At 39.7% G+C, this 17,012-nt stretch overlaps 1 protein-coding gene across 1 annotated transcript; it reads right to left on the reverse strand.

Annotated features, from left to right (window-relative positions):
* Positions 1-213: 213 nt before the first annotated feature.
* LOC106080564 (pickpocket protein 19-like) lies at positions 214-12,184 on the reverse strand. The gene is made up of 7 exons (XM_059363867.1): positions 11,450-12,184; positions 5,366-5,488; positions 5,141-5,293; positions 4,941-5,073; positions 4,825-4,884; positions 566-701; positions 214-490 (listed from the first exon to the last, which is right to left on the reverse strand). Exons 1-7 carry the CDS (start codon positions 12,182-12,184, stop codon positions 214-216), a joined length of 1,617 nt encoding a protein of 538 aa, XP_059219850.1.
* Between the last annotated feature and the right edge of the window lie 4,828 nt (positions 12,185-17,012).

Consider the following 17,012-nt stretch of genomic DNA (forward strand, 5'->3'; position numbering starts at 1 on the left):
CCAAATCGGACCATACAGACCGGTCTCTCGTTTAAGGTCTTGGACCCATAAAATGTGCATTTATTATCCAATTTTTTATTTCTAAAGTGCTTACAATTGAGCAAATGATTTCCAAGCATTTTTAATGTTCACAGGTTTGCTAACTACCTATATATCATCTTTTAGGTTATATTATAGGTGATCTTAATTTCACAAAAGTGTACACATCTAATTTTAAGGTGCATTATTTATGTAAATTTTAACTTTATGTACCCGTCGTTGCCTACGCCTTTTGTTCCATTTAAAGATAAGCAAAGCAAACAGAGTCCTAATTGCAGCGTATACAACTTCAGCCACACTTAACACTGATGCTCCCAAGCATAAGCCTAAAATTCCTCCGAAATTTGCTGCCAAGTCCATATTGGTATACTGTAAGCGGGATGCATATTTAGTCATGGTATTTTTTACAAAGTGAACGTCAAGATCAATTTCGGGAACTATGTTATTGGCGCTGTATAACATAATTTGAACAATTAAAGAAAAATAATTTTATAAATATTTCAAAGAATTAAGGAGCTTGGACTACCTTTGTAGATGTTGTGAATTTATTGAAAGCAGAAAAATCAGTGATACACAGTTATGAACGCAATTGCAAACCATGCCACGGCTAGTGTCGTTGATGAACTCATCCTGTAGCGGTCCTTTGATGTAATTGAAGATGTCTAAATGGAAAATGGTAAACAGAAACAAGCAACTGTTAGAAAAAATCGACTAAACCCAGAAAAATGAGTCTGCTGATATTAGCAAACACTGTCTGCTGATATTAAACTAAAAATTTTAATCTGTTGAATGAAACCATACAAAATGTTTAAACTTCTAAGCAATAATTGAGGATTTTGCAATATATAATACTACTACCAAATTTCCCATGAACATTCCACAAAGGAACAGGGGATACTTCTCTCATATGCAGTCCTGTTCAAATTTTAGTTCAATGATATGGGGTTCAATTTATTATGCCGTGTCCGAACGGCGTGTCGCTTAGCAAAACCACCAGTTATAGCATTTGTTAGGGGTAACCATCACAGAACATTTTTGTTTCTGATGTTCATGCCAGGATTTGAATCCAGACCTTCAGCGTCATAGGCAGACATGTTAACCTCTGCTCTACGGTGGTCTCCGACTTGCTATGTATTAATAAAAACAAGTAAAAAGGCGTTAAGTTCGGCCGGGCCGAACTTTGGATACCCACCACCTCGGGTATATATGTAAACCACCTTTCATCAAAATCCGGTGAAATTTGCATACCTTATGTCCCATTGCAGTTATATCGAAATATGTTCCGATTTGGATCAAATACTAATAAGACCAGTAGCTATATCTAAAAATAAACCGATCTGAACCATATACGACATATACGAGTGGCGAAAAGGCTAACATGAGTCATTATGTTAAATTTCAGTGAAATCGGATTATAAACGGGCCTTTTAGCTATATGCAAATCTGGACCGATCTGTGCCATATTGCAGAAGTATGTCAAGGGGCTTAACTTAACTCACTGTCCCAAATTTTCGGCGACATCGGACAAAAAATGCGTCTTTTATGGGCCAAAAACCTTAAATCGAGAAACCGGTCTATATGGCAGCTGTTTCTAAATCTGAACCGGTCAAGGCCAAATTGAAGAAAGATGTCGAAGGGCTTAACACAAATCACTGTCAAAAATTTCAGCAAAATCGGATAATAAATGTGGCTTTTATGGGCCTAAGACCCTAAATCGGAGGATCGATCTATATGGCAGCTATATCCAAATCTGAACCCATCTGGGCCAAATTAACGAAGGATGATGAAGGGCCTAACACAACTCACTATCAAAAATTTCAGCAAAATCGGCGGATCGGTCTATATGGGGGCTATATCATGAGAGAGTTCGATATAGCCAACGACTTAGGCTAGGTTAAAAAGAGGGTGCAGATGTTAATCCGCCCCATGCCACAATGGACATACACCTAAGTCAGTAATCGGCTTGTTGTGCGCTCTAAAAACATTAAAGTAACCTCTAAAAAGAAAATTTTAAGTTAGGAATTCCGTGCTACTTACAAAATCCTTAATTGTTTTCAATACCACTCGCCTATGTTGGTTCATGTCTGATATTGTGTCTCCACCTAAGTATCTGTTGGTTGCGAAAGCCGGGCAATAACAAAGGAAATGCTCCAACGTGACATCATCTTCCCCGCATGCCCTACACATGCTATCACTTGCCGCACCGATTATACATAAGTGAGCTTGTTGTCCTATGTGTCCCGTTATGATACCAATAGCTATACTGGCCTCCATCTTGCTTCCTTTCAGTAATAGCCTCGTCTTCTCACGATCTGGATCCCTCCATAGGATTTTCGCCGTCCTGCCGACCTATTTGCTGTTCCACAATGTTCCATGCGCATTCGTCGCCCACTCCCTTATCTCGGACAGCGTCGACCCGAAAGGCTTCGGGTTAACCAAGTTTATTGACGGCAATCCTCTGGCCTTCACAGTCAAATCGTCTGCCCTTTCATTTCCTCTTACTCAGTTATGGCCCGGCCCCCAAACGATACGGATTTTGCCATCCTCAGAGAAGGCGTTAATCTCCTTCTTGCACCGCAAGACTGTCCGTGGCCTTACCGTCGTGTTTAATATTACCCTTATGGCGATTTTATTGTCGGTAAAGTTGTTCACACTCGACGTCCTCGCGTTAGTACCACACCACCTCACGCAATCCGTGATCGTCCGGATCCTCGCCTGCAGGACCGTATTATGGTCAGGCAGTCTAAAACAGATCTCAGTCCCTGGATTCTCAATGTAAACCCCCAGGCCCACTGTGTCCTCTAGCTTTGATCCAACCGTGTAACATGATCTTCCACATGGCAATACTAGGGTTCCGTCAATCCAAGACTGTACCGATGGCAACATTGCCTCGCACTCGACTTAAAGGTTCATCTCAAGTATCCGATTGGAAACCTCTTCTCCTATTTCTAGGTTTCCTATCGTCGCCTCGATTATACCGCGATAGCGGCTAGCTTTACGCGTTCGACCGCTATCGTGATTTCGACAGATGGACGGAAGGACGTGGCTATTTCAACTCAGAATGTCGGGACGATCAAGAATATAAATACTTTATGGGGTCCTTGGTCAATATTTCAAGGTGTTATAAACGGAATGCCTAGCTTAGTATACCCCCATCCTAGGGTGGTGGGTGTAAAAACCGGACAAAAAATACCACTATCTAAAACCTCATGGATAAAGATTGTGCGGATTTCATTATTTGCTTCAAACACGAATGGACACGGACCAGAACTTACATACGAGGATTGTTTAATCTCTGCCTATCCTCCATTCCACCCCCACCAGACGGCATAGAGATCGTATTAAATACGGACGATTGTACGATCATGGCATCAGGCCCCCCACCCATTGATGACATCTGCGATAGGTTAAACGTCTACCCCAACGAAATTGTCTCATATTTCGCTGCAAGAAAGATATCCGCCACCAAATCTTCAGCCACATTGTTCACTACAAATACGCGTGAGGTGAATACTGAGCTGACTGTGATGTCCCAAAATACTTGGCCTCACATTTGACATTCTGCCCACATGCCTCAGTAATCTGCGATAAAGTCAAAAGTAGAAACAAGGACCTCAATTCACTTGCTGGCACCACTTGGGGTGCAGACAAAGAAACCTTGTTGACCACGTACAAAGCAATTGGCCTGTCTGTGGTCTGTGGTTATGCACCGCCAGTGTGGTCTCGTCAACTTTGTGACACGCAGTGGAATAATATTCAGATCTGCCAGAATGCCGCTCTCCGAACTGCGACGGGCTGTGTCCTCAGCTCTCATGTGGACCACCTCCATCAGGAGCAAAGATCCTACCAGTGCAAAGACATAACTACATGCTATCTAAGGAATACCTTTTGGGCTGTTATTGCAGAGACCATCCAAATCATCATCTTGTGGATAGATATCCACCGCCCAGAATCCTTAAGGTAGATCTACATGATCTAGAGCGTGAGGTTCAGCGCTTCAAGAGAAAACCTCTAGATCAAGCGGCATATGAAGCAGGTCTAAACAACATTCATGCAGACACGGTAGCAGATGCGGTAAATGCCTACCGGGTGAATGTAGTCCTTGGAGAACGACCGCCTTCCATTGCACCAGAAGAAATCGACCTCTCGCCGCAAACCAGAGTAGTTCTGGCTCAATTACGATCCGGCAGATGCAGCCGCCTCAACTCCCATAGAGCAAGGATTGGTGCCGACGTGCAAGATGTATGTGCCGATTGTAACCAGGGACCGCGCGATACACGTCACGGGCAGTTAAACAGCCCGGCCAGACCCACTCGCCTCAGACCCAGATCCCTGTGGACGCATCCCAGTTCAGTCGCAGAGTTCCTGGGTCTTGACACTCAATAGAATCAAGCAGACGAAATATAGAACACAATAAACTGCTATAACAACAACAACGAGGATTGTACTCTATTCCCAAGCACCTCCTATTTGTTACCCATATTATTTCAATGGGCCAACAGACACTAGGCTCCATTTTGGATGTCAGATTCGAATGCTACACGTATGGACTTTTCACTTGACACCTACATTGTTGCGACTTCCTTACTTGTCAATTTAAGGGGTTTGGTGGCTGGGACAAACTTTCAACCAGTAAAAGTGTTGTGCAAAAACTGCAAACAATTGTATATAACAGCAAAAATATCTACTGCTGAGTAGCGGGATAATAAACTACCGACTATCAAAAGACAGTGTTTGTTATAAGCAGATGTCCTATAATTTTATAACTACTACACATTTTCTCACCTCTATGTTCGTATAGGCACTTCAGGTCTGATACTGTACACTCCTTCTTATGGGATTCAGCTATTCAAAAATAAATATTAAAGGTACTCTATAACAGAAATTCAAAAAAATCTTACACATTCCAGGAAAAAACATTGACAGCGTACAATTGCAATATTTCATCACAAATTTCTGCTCACATTGGACCAGGCAATTTAATCGGTTAAAGGGTAAACCTTCTATACGATCATATATCAATGATGTTTCATCCTTAAAAGGTAAACAAGATTTTTTGTTTTGTAATAGCTCACATTATTGAATACTAGCAACTACTTACCGAAAACATACACTTTCGCTTTTGAGGGTCAATGTGTCGAGTATTTGCTGAAGTTTCCGTAAATATGGGCGTCACCATAATGGTATTGCGGGAATTTGGTTTTAAAATGTTAAAAGGAGAATAACTCCATTCATCGGCTTCTTTTATCAAAATCTAAGGGAGAATAAGACAAACGTAAGGAATTCCTCCACTTACTCCTCCTCCGCTTGTTGAATTAACACTTACACTGAATGAGAATGGAAGCGTGCTTCCTGGTCTAACAAATGCTTTATTATAGCGCAATTTGAATGATAATCCAGATCCTTCGCCTCCCGTTCTGGCTCTCCAAGGATAATAATTATCACTTAGCTAGAGGAAGTAAAAGGAGTTGAAAAGAATGAAAGAAATGGAAATTAAACATATTTCCTTGCAATGATAAATTTAAAAGATTTGGTAATCATTCTTTAAGTTGCAGAAAAATTGCAAACTTGAACATGGTATGTATGAAGGTAAATTCTGAGAACAAATCTTTTGACACCTCTATCAACGCTCGAAAAAAAGAGTCGAGCTTAAGGCTAAAGAAATTATAGCTAAGTTGTTCAAAATTTCAAGGCCCTGGGTGGTCCGCGGATTTTTGCAAACCCATGAACTTAGTCACATCGGACTTTCTAAAATTTCTTCGGTATAACAAATCTTTGATTTGAGCGGAACAAAAGTTTAACCGTTTGAAGAGGAGGACATAGACTTTAAGGAAAATGGCGTTGTGATCTATATATTTAACTAGCCGAACCGGGCCCGCTCCACTGCGCCTTCTTTTACTTTATATGGAAAAAAATTTTCCTTCGAATATTAATTTTATAATCAAATACCATGCTACGAAAATAGTATATGTATATGGCTTGACTAACAGTATAACAATATAAATGCCTTTATCTGAATCACTTATGATCGTTATTGGTCTCTGAATTCGCTCGGCGGTTTTAGAGTCATCAAAGTTTGGAAGATAAATGTACTCCATTCTTAAAAGACTTTATTTGAGACCGATATTCTTATGGGGATTTTGGGAGTGGGAAGGCCCCCAGGGTGGTGGATGGAGGGATTAGGGGGTGGTCTTGAAAGGGTGTATGAATTTCGTGCTCTACTCCCAAATGCCTTCAATTTGACTCCCATATTGCCATGATCGGTAAATACGTATGTCCGATTTAGCGGATTTTTCGGAGGTGAGATTGTCCCCCAGACACTTAGTTCTGAAAAAAATATCAGCATCGTGCTCTACTCTAATATACCATACCAATTATTTAAACCCCATATTGTCATTGGTTTAAGGGGAGTTCATGGGATGAGGCGTCACTCCAAGACTTGGCCCCAAAATTGGTTATCAAATTGTTTTCTTATCTCAAATACCTTTCATTTAAGCCACATATTGCCATGATTGGTACAATTTTTTTCTCTTTGTGGGGTGTTTCGGCGAAGGGGCGGCGCCCCATAAACACTTTTCCGGAACATTGATATCAGATTCGCGCTTTACTTCCAAAAACCTTTCACTTGAGCCCCTTATTGCTATGGTCGTAAATTTGTCTTCTTTGGGGGACGTTCTCGGGGATGGCCGGGCCCTCAAACCTGTGATTCCACATTTGGAATTCATATTCGTATTCTGCACTCAAATACCTTTTATTTAAGTCCCATATTGCCATGATCAGTACATAAGTCCTGTTTGGAGGGTGTTTTGGGGAAGGGGTGGACCCCCAGAAACTTTGTCCCAAATCAGATTCGTATTTTACTTTCACATACCTTTCATTTGAGTCCCATATTGCCATGGTCGGTAAATATGTCGGATTTAGGGGGTTTTGGGGGTTGGGGTGGTCCCCCAAAACACTTGGTCCGACATTTGGTATAGATACGTTTTCTAACCTTAAATACCTTTCATTTGAGTCCCATATTGCTGTGATTGGTGAATATATATATTTGGTAGGTTTTTGGGGTGGGGCAGTCCCTCTAGGTACCCCATCCGAAATTTGGATACAAAATTTTTGTTTGTAGGTCACTATAAGGGAACACACAAAATTTCTCTTAAATAGCACAACCCATCTCCAAGATTTGGCGTTTCTAAAAATTAGGGTAAGGGGGACAGTCCGCTCTCCCTTTCGATATCAAAAAATGTAGTACCCTATCTTCACTACGGAATCATTATACACCATCAGTGAAAATTTCAAGAAAATCCGTTCAGCCGTTTCTGATTCTATAAGGAACACACAAACAAACAAACACAAATTGATTTTTATATATAAAAAGATACAGGGTGTCTAAGTTGACTACTTTCTTCTTTTCCAACTTCTAGGGGCTACAAATATTTACCAACTGAATCGATTTGCATGATCCTCAACTCTTCGCAAACTTTTGCCACGAAAACATTACCAATTCTTTCCATTTTCATAAAGCGAAGGTATTAAGCAAAATTTTAAATGCTTATTTGACTCATTTCGTAAGGCAAATATGGACAATTTGTTGCAAAATTTCTGTGATGAATCGAGCACAGTCACAAGTACGAAGGTATTAAGCAAAATTTTAAACGCTAATTTGACTCATTTCGAAAGGCAAATATGGACCATTTGTTGCAAAATTTCTGTGATGAATCGAGCATTCACAAGTATTTCCAAACAAAAATGGACTCATCGCTATAGGATTTTTCGAATCGATAGCATGATTAGCACCTTTAAGAATAAACATTAAAATTTTCCCACGACAAAAAAAAAAAAAAAAATTAAACATTTTTCTGCTCGTCTCCCCAGGATTCGAACACAGGCTTTCAGCGTCTCAAGCGGACATGGTAATCCCTGCGCTACCGTGGCCTTCCATGAAGACAGCTGCCACAAAACTTCAGCTGACCTTGAAGAATTCTTATTTGCTTAGTTCTGTATAATGAACTCCTTTTTCAATACGCGAAGTCGTTTGAGCATTAACAGCCATTGTAGCTTACATGCTATTGGCCACAACACTAATAACTCAATTGAAGCGATAGTTTGAGGGCACAAGTTCCTGGCCACAAATCTATTAGTAAAGTGTGTAACAGACTTTGCGTGGGTTAATTGTTAATTGAGTCTAGCAAGCAGACATCAAGAAAATTTTCAAACTTCCATAAAAAGAATTTCATTAGTTAGTTCATTCAGGGAAATATTTTTAGGTACTCATACAAAACTTTAGTAAAGTTAGGTTTGGTGTAAATCGTAGTAGTTTATACTTAGAATTAAAACTACACCCACCACCATAGGATGAGGGCCCTTGGGGGTATACTAATCTAGTCATTCCATCTTTCGAAATATTGATCTGGGACCCCATAAAGTGTATACCGTCGAAAACGGATAAGTGACACATTAAAAATGCGCCCATCTTGTTTCACTTATCCGTAAGTTTTAGTTAGGCGTACTTCGGATAAGTTCAATTTATTTTCAGTTATGCAATAAGGTGTGAGTGGAGGCCACCTTTCACTTCACCGTAATAATTATTTATTAAATAACTTGAGTTGTAAAAAAATAACGCCCTTTAAATGTCAGAGAGGTCAATTGGCAAGATGACAAGATAAGTATTTGCAAATTTTGTTGGCGACGCGAATTTTTTCAATTCCAATAGTTTTCCATAGAAATAACTTTTTCACTTATGTAATTTCCTTTTCATACAAAAACTAAATTTAGGATGTTCAAATGTTTTTAGTTAAGCGCAATTTTTAGTAATGGGATATTTCACTTAAGCGAATTCCATTGCATTGAATAACACCAAAAATGAATGGTACTTTTCATCAAGTTTCACTTAAGTAGGATTTTTCACTCAAATGGTATTACAGTTATGCGGTTTTAAATGATAATCGCGAGACCGATTTATGTGGGAACTATATCAGGTTATAGAATGATTTGGACCGATTTTGACACAGTTGTTGGAAATCGTAAATGAACACCACAAGAAAAATTTCAGCCAAACGGACAAAAATTGTGGTTTCCAGGGCCTCAAGAAGACAAATTGGGCGATCGGTTTATATGGGAGCTATTTCAGATAATGGACCGATTCTGACTTTACTTGGCACAGTCATAACAGAACACTTATAGTAAAATTTTAGTCACATGACCCAAGAAGTCAAATCAGAAGATCGGCTAATATGGGAGTCATATCCTAATCTGAACCGTTATGGCCCATTTGCAATCCCCAACGACCTACGTCAATAGTTGGTATCTGTGCAAAATATCAATTGGCTAGCCTTACGCGTTCGACCGCTATCGTCATTTCGACCTACTGATGTACGGACATGGCTAGTTCGACTCAGAATGTCGAGACGATCAAAGTATTATGCACTTTATGTGATCTTGATCAATATTTCGAGGTTTTACAAACAGAATGACTAGGTTTGTATACTCCCATGCTGCGGTGGTGGCTATAACAAATCGGTTAATTAAAACATTAGCACCTGTTGGTCTTTCCGTTTGCAACACATATAAATATCCATTCCGACCCTATAAAGTATATATGCATTCTTGATAGTCGTAAAAAGCTAATACGATCTAGCCATGTCCATCCGTCCGCTCGTCTGTCCGTCTGTTGAGATCACGACATTGAGCTGAAACTTTGCACAGATTCTTTTTTTGTCCGCGGGTTTAGTTCGAAGATGGGCTATATCGGACTTTATCTTGATATAACCCCCAAATAGACCGATCCGCCGATTTAGGGTCAAAGGCCCATAAAAGCTACACATATTATCCGATTTTGCTGAAATTTGGGACAATGAGTTGTGTAAGGCACTTCAACATCCTTCGTCAATTTAGGCCAGATCGGTTCAGATTCGAATATAGCTGCCTATAGACCGATCCTCCGATTTAGGGTCTTAGGCCCATAAAAGCCACATTTATTAACCGATTTTGCTGAAATTTTTGACAATGAGTTGTGTTAGGCCCTTCGACATCCTTTGTCAATTTGGCCCAAATCGGTCCAGATTTGGTTATGGCTGCCATATAGATCGATCCTTCGATTTGGGGTCTTAGGCCCATAAATGGGCCAAATCGGTCCATGTTTTGATATAGCTGCCTTATAAACCGATCTTGGGTCTTGATTTCTTGAGCCTCTAGAGGGCGCACTTCTTATGCGATATTATTGAAATTTTGCACGTTGTGTTTTGTTATCACTTTCAACAACTACGCTAAGTATGGTTTAAATCGGTCAATGTTTTGTTATAGCTGCCATATAAACTGATCTTGGGTCTTGACTTCTTGAGCCTCTAAATCGGTATAGAACCTGATATAGCTGCCATATAAACCGATCTGGGATCTTGACTCCTTGAACCCCTAGAGGTCGCAATTCTCATCCGATTTGGCTGACATTTTGTACAAGGGCTTCTTCCATATAAACCCGCTTTCCATTTCTCCCGATTTTGCTTCTTGAGCCCCTACAAGGCGCAATTCTAATCCGAATGAACTGAAATATCACACAATGACTTCTACAATGTTCAGCATCCATTTATTTTCCGAATCGGACTATAAATTGATATAGCTCCAATAGCATAACAGTTCTTATTCAATATTCTATGTTTGTCTAAAAAGAGATACCGCGCATGGAACTCGACAAATGCGATCAATGGTGGAGGGTATATATAAGATTCGTCCCGGACGAACTTAGCACGCTCTTATTTGCTCTTGATAAAATTGTCATTAAAAAACAAAAAATAAAAACCAAGCGAATTTTTTTACTAAAGTACCCAAATACTATTTTCGGACAAACATGATTTTACAATCATTATTCTTCAGTAATTGAGCTATGCCCCACATATTGTTTGGGAGCAAAAAAAAAATGTTTAGGAAGTCTGTCTCAGCAAAAATTAAAAGTCGAAAATCTCCGAGGTCAGAAGAGATATTGCAGATCTCCAGCGGACATTTTTGGAGCAATTTTTGAAGATTTGTTCGAAATGCCAAGGTTACCAGTTTTAGTGGTCTCCACAGAGGCGCCGGGACGAATTACGGCCTTAAAATAGTGCACATAATTTCGTTAACTCTCTACCCATTCTCACCCGGTAGATTTTTGACTAGTTTTTCGCTAAGTTATAATACCATGTACCACAGTAGTGGTGTAGGGTATAAAAATGGTTTGCCAAATAATTCGGTATAGAGAGATTACTTTGTGTAGGAATTTCAACTTGCGCTTTAAAAACAATTCGTTAATTCATTACAGAAAAGCTTCAATATACAGAGGTTAAAATAGGTGAAAATGGCTGAAAAAAGTTGTGTGTTAAATATGTATTCGTTAAAGAGAACAATTCGTTATAGGGAAGTTTGTTATAGAGAAATTCGACTGTACCTGTTTTATCTTAGACTCATCCGATATCAGCGAATTGAATACCAAACATATACCCCTTTCAGTGCGTTCGGTGATAAATACTTTGCAGCAATCCAAATGAGTCTCATCATAAATACACCAAACGAAAATTTCATTACATCGAAATGCCATAAAAAGGGCCAAATCATAGAGGACGATATTCTGTATAGACTTGGGAATATTTGGATTGCGCAGCAACAATTCTATGTCATTGAGTGTGGTGAATGTCAAGCGTTCCATTGCGACCAATAAGTCATGGAAAATTTTAATGATCTCCTCGGTAGAATTTTGCGGAAGAAATTTTTCCTCAGCCGATTTGTGACGCATCCAATTTATGTGATTGAAGGGACAAACGGCAACGGCAGGGAATGCTATATTATGAATTGGTTTCTGTGATGACTCTACCACTGTCACAAGTATTTTCTCCTGGTGTCGTCCTGTTAACTTCCAATACATGAAAATACAACCGACCAAAGCTCCAAAGACAATTAATAGCCAAAATACACGCAGCGCTAAACGGTTTTTCGAATCGATGGCGTGATTGGCCCCATGGAAGCCGCTGTCACACAATTTCAGTAGACTTTGAAGAATTATTTTTTGTTTAGACATGGCCGACGGCTGAGATCCAAACCTCAATAGACCTGGTGGATGTTGAAAATTTGTATTTTTTAAATGCGCGAAATCGTTTGGGTATACAATAGCCGGTGTATCCTCCATGCTATTGGCAACAACACTGATAATTCAATGGAAGTGATTGCTTGAGGACACAAGCACATGGCAATAAGTCACTTAATGTAATTATTGGGGAATAGGCCGAAAGAAGTAAAATGAGCATCGAACGTATTTGCGTAGGTTTTATTGTTTTTTGAGAGTGTTAAGCACACGTCAAGTAAAGTTGAATAGTTTAATTTATTCGGGAAAATATATTTAGCTTTTCAAAGGTCATTTAAGTTGAGTAAGGTTAGGTAAGTTTGGAGGGCACGCGTTGAGCAATCTAGGTAACTAGGCGCTCCATTCGGAGACCTTAGGTCCATTGTGTTCGCCCTGGAAGAAGGTAGAAAAACAGATAAACATAAACTTATATGTTTTAGTCCGTTAAGAACCATATTTAGGAGGCTGAAAATAGTCAGTTTCAAATTTTAGCGAAATCGGTTACAAAATAAAGATTTTATGGCCATCAGACCCTTTATCGGCAGATCGGTCTATATTGAAGCTATATCTAAATATAGTCCAATCAGAACCATATTTAGGTCGACTTAACCTACTCACTGTTTCAAATTTCAGCGAAATCGGGTAATAAATAAGGCAGACACACAGACGTCGTTAAATTGTTCTAGAATTTTACGACAATCCGAAATATATATACTTTGTAGAGTCGGAAATTGATATTTTGATGTGTTGCAAACAGAATAACTAAATGAATATACCCCCTATCCTACGGTTGCGGGTATAAAAACAGTGCAAAGTGTCAGCTTCATTTTTAAAGGCTGTGGCGTGATCTCAACAAACAGACGGTAATGGCTAAATCTTTTTAGAATATTACGATTATTAAGAACATATATACTTCGGCGGTAGGTATAGAAACTCTCACCGGTGAGAGTACAAAGTCAGCCAATACTGGCCTCTATAGAACTCCAAAATGACAAGACGACTGAGTGCCTGGAAGGTATCCAGGCACGGTGGTGTTCATTCATTATCCTGTGTCCATGCTTTCAAAGCTCCAGTCCTGTTTCGCGAAATCCTTGGCCACAGGTTCTTTTATACCCTACAACACCAGCCCACGGCTTATTCGCGCGATCATCGTAGAAAGCGTCCACTGTACCAAAAAGTTCGCACAGTGGAAGGCCTACTAATTCCGTAGCAAAATATGCGGCCATCAGAGATCCACTACTGGCCATTTCTTCTGCCACATCGTTTTTCGCAACAACTTGATGGCCCGGTAGCCAGCGAAGCCTCACATTTTTTCCCATGGTTCGAAGAAGCTCTTTGCAACTTTTAACCAGTTTCGACCTACCACAGCTCGCCGGCAGAACCTTTATCGTCGCCTGCCTGTCCACTCCTACATCAACATCGTCTCCAGTGTCTTCAGAATCGCGAAAATTTCTGCCTGATAGACGCTGTACCCGTCGAGAATCCTGTAAGATTCCAAAAAATTTATTAAAGATTCCAGTGCCCCCATACAATTTAGACCCATTCGTGTATACAGAGGGTCTCGTCCCAAAAACGACGTAGAAGCCATTTACAAATAAGGACTCCTCTAGTTTTTAATCAGTCGCGTAGCATATAGGATGACGCCACGCGGAAACACTATCCCCCTCTAGAACGGAAGGGCACTGTAAACCGATCGGCCCTTAGTGTACGCATGATGATAGCCGCACTTCAGTGAAGGGTCGAGACAATCCCTAATACACAAGTAAATTAGTTTCTCCATTTACTTCAAAATGAAGGACGAGGGACTGTTTGCCTGTAGTCTTTGGGTAAAGAACGATCATAACGCCCAAAAGAGAGTTCTGTCCTATTTTTTGGCCTATCAAAATATTCGCTATTAGAACCACATCAAGGTAGGTCATAAAGCTCAAAAATGTTTTTTTTGGCGTTATAACCGGTCTCTCATTTTCAACGGTTTTGGGATAAAAATCACCCTAACATCCCGCCGCCAAGTTGGTAGATACAAAGCAAAATTGTTGTTCTCACGTATCAATGAGTGCTGTCCTAATCTAGTTTCAGCTGAATGATAAGGGGCCTAGTTTTTATGGCCGAATCCGAACGGCAAGCCACATGGTACCTAACAAACGTTGCCATCATTAGGATAATTTGATGATTTTAATGTCCTCGAAAGGATTCCAAGCCAGGCGTTCAGGGTCATAAGCGATAATGCTAACCACTGCGCTACATGGGCCAGGTGACTTGGTGTCAGGGGGACATCGATACCATCCGGGTTAAATTAGCCACCGTCTGAACACGCAGAGAAGTGCATATTAACCAGTAGCTCCAGCGCCTCAGAGTTAGATTTCGTTCAGGTTCTCTCATCTCTTTGAATGATTCCAATTGTTTTCGGAACCTTGGAGAGCAATCTGTTGAACCGATAGAACTCATTCACTATCTTTAGAGACTTGTAAAAACAGACCCAAGAGGCCGTCTTGATAGAATTTTCCTCGCTTTTGTACTTGTTTAGATACTCCGTGTATAGGTCCCAGTTCCCAGTTAGTTTTATTCCCCTATTAAAAAGCCTGCTCGTAGTCTGTTTAGCCCATTAACCCATGACCTTCGATTTCCTTGTCCGATTTGATGAAATTTCACATATTAATCATTTAGAGCATATTTTTATATATCTAGGGAGTAGAACAATTATCGGCTCCGACTCCGGATAAAATTGCTTGATTCCGACTCCGGAGTCGACTCCGGGCACTTAATTATTCTATGTTCTATACCCGCCTTTATAGTACAGGGGTGAGGTGCTCCAACCAATATGGGTATCAAATGAAAGATATTACTGAGTAGATTCCGAATATGCAAAAACAAGTCTGAAAATTTGACCCGGGAAGGATCTACAACGTCTTAAGGATTTGGAAACCCCCTTAACCCTAGCAGATATCAAATCGTGGATGTGAAAGGAGCCCACATTAAATACGAGGGTTATCATTTATATTTTGGGATTAGAGAATTCAAAAACAAATATTTATCATCGAAAGTCGCTTTATTGTTTTTCAAAATATTCCCCATTAAGATCAACACACTTTTGCTTGCATTTGAACCAATTGTCGAAGCAGTTTTGCCACTCTGATTGAGGTATCTCCAAAACATGCATTCTGAACGCAGCAACAGCTTCTTTAGGTGTCAAAAAACGTTAATCTCTCATTTTATTTTTTAAGTACGGGAACAAAAAATAATTCGGTGCTAAGTCAGGACCATACGGTGGTTGACTCATCAATCGATGTTTTGAGTGCTCAAAAATTCTGTTATTTCGTAGTTTTGGAGCTTTTCTTTCGACTAATTGACACGAGCCTTTTTTGAGCGAATGACAAATTGTGTGGGATATGACGCGAGCAAATTTTTTTGATAGTCCCACTAATGCCTAAGGTTATATCAATCTCACAATAGGTCACATGACGATCTTGCAATATAGTTTTTGAAACAACAACTGATTTTTGACGACCTTCCCGAAATTTGTCCTGTCCCTACCACCTCGAGTAAATTCTCCATACCATCGATAAACACTGGACCTTGATGGAACTTGATCGCAAAAAATTATTAAGTTCATCGATGCACTGTTGTTGAGTTAATCCTCGTCGAAAGTTGTAGAACCCGAAAATGTTCACGAGTTAATTCCATATTTTGGGCAAGACGAATCTTTATGTTACTGTAAACAACACAAATAGCGCTCGTATGTCAAAACGTTCTGCGTACGTATAATTTCAAAAATGTCAAGCTTTACGATAAAGCTGTCAATTGGCAGATTGCAATCCAAGGGTTGATCACTCCCGAAATAAAAAGTCAACCCTCATATCTATAACCACAAATGGTCTAAAATCTGATATAGCTCTCATTTAAACCGATTTCCCGATCGCACTCTATAAGGCGCAATTCTTATCCGATTGAACTGACAATTGAGTTATAGTAAAATAGGATAATAGAATATGGACTGCCGTTAATAAACTTGGTTAACCGGAAGACTTTCGGATCGACGCAGTCCGAGTTAAGGGCTACGAACGCGCATTTAACACTGTGGAACAGCAAAACGGCCGTTAGGATGACGAAAATCCTATGTGGAAACCCAGATTGTGAGAATACGAGGCTATTGCTGAAATGAAGTAAGCAGGAGACTAACATACAACGGTATTTAGATGAGGACACAATACCAGACATGAACAATCTAAGGCGTGGTATGGAAAACAATTTGGGAATATATAGGTTAGGTTAAGTAAGAGTGGCAGTCCTTTACAGACTCACTTAGACAATTTTAAGTCCATTGTGATACCACAATAGCGATAGACCAAGGCTTCTGGCGAACGACCCTTGGACTGGTAATCCAAGCACGCTATCAACTCGGCTAACGGGGCGCCCGTAAGTAGCGAGAAATTTCTCAAATAGATTTTCTTTTTCGAGGTTACTTTTTAGTGAGGAATATATTGGGTTGCCCAAAAAGTAATTGCGGATTTTTTAAAAGAAAGTAAATGCATTTTTAATAAAACTTAGAATAAACTTAAATCAAATATACTTTTTTTACACTTTTTTTCTAAAGCAAGCTAAAAGTAAAAGCTGATAACTGACAGAAGAAAGAATGCAATTACAGAGTCACAAGCTGTGAAAAAATTTGTCAACGCCGACTATATGAAAAATCCGCAATTACTTTTTGGGCAACCCAATATATAGGTGTATGTCCATAGTGACATCTGGCGAATTAATATTTGAACCCTCTTTTCAACCTAACCTAAAATAGAATTATAAATATATCAATGATGGTGGGTATTAAAAGGTCAGCACAGCCGAACTTGACGCGTTTTTATTACTTGTTAAAATTCACAGTTTAGGAAATTATAAGCAT

This window comes from Stomoxys calcitrans, chromosome 2 (genome assembly GCF_963082655.1).
Source record: "Stomoxys calcitrans chromosome 2, idStoCalc2.1, whole genome shotgun sequence".
In the NCBI taxonomy this organism is placed as follows: domain Eukaryota; kingdom Metazoa; phylum Arthropoda; class Insecta; order Diptera; family Muscidae; genus Stomoxys; species Stomoxys calcitrans.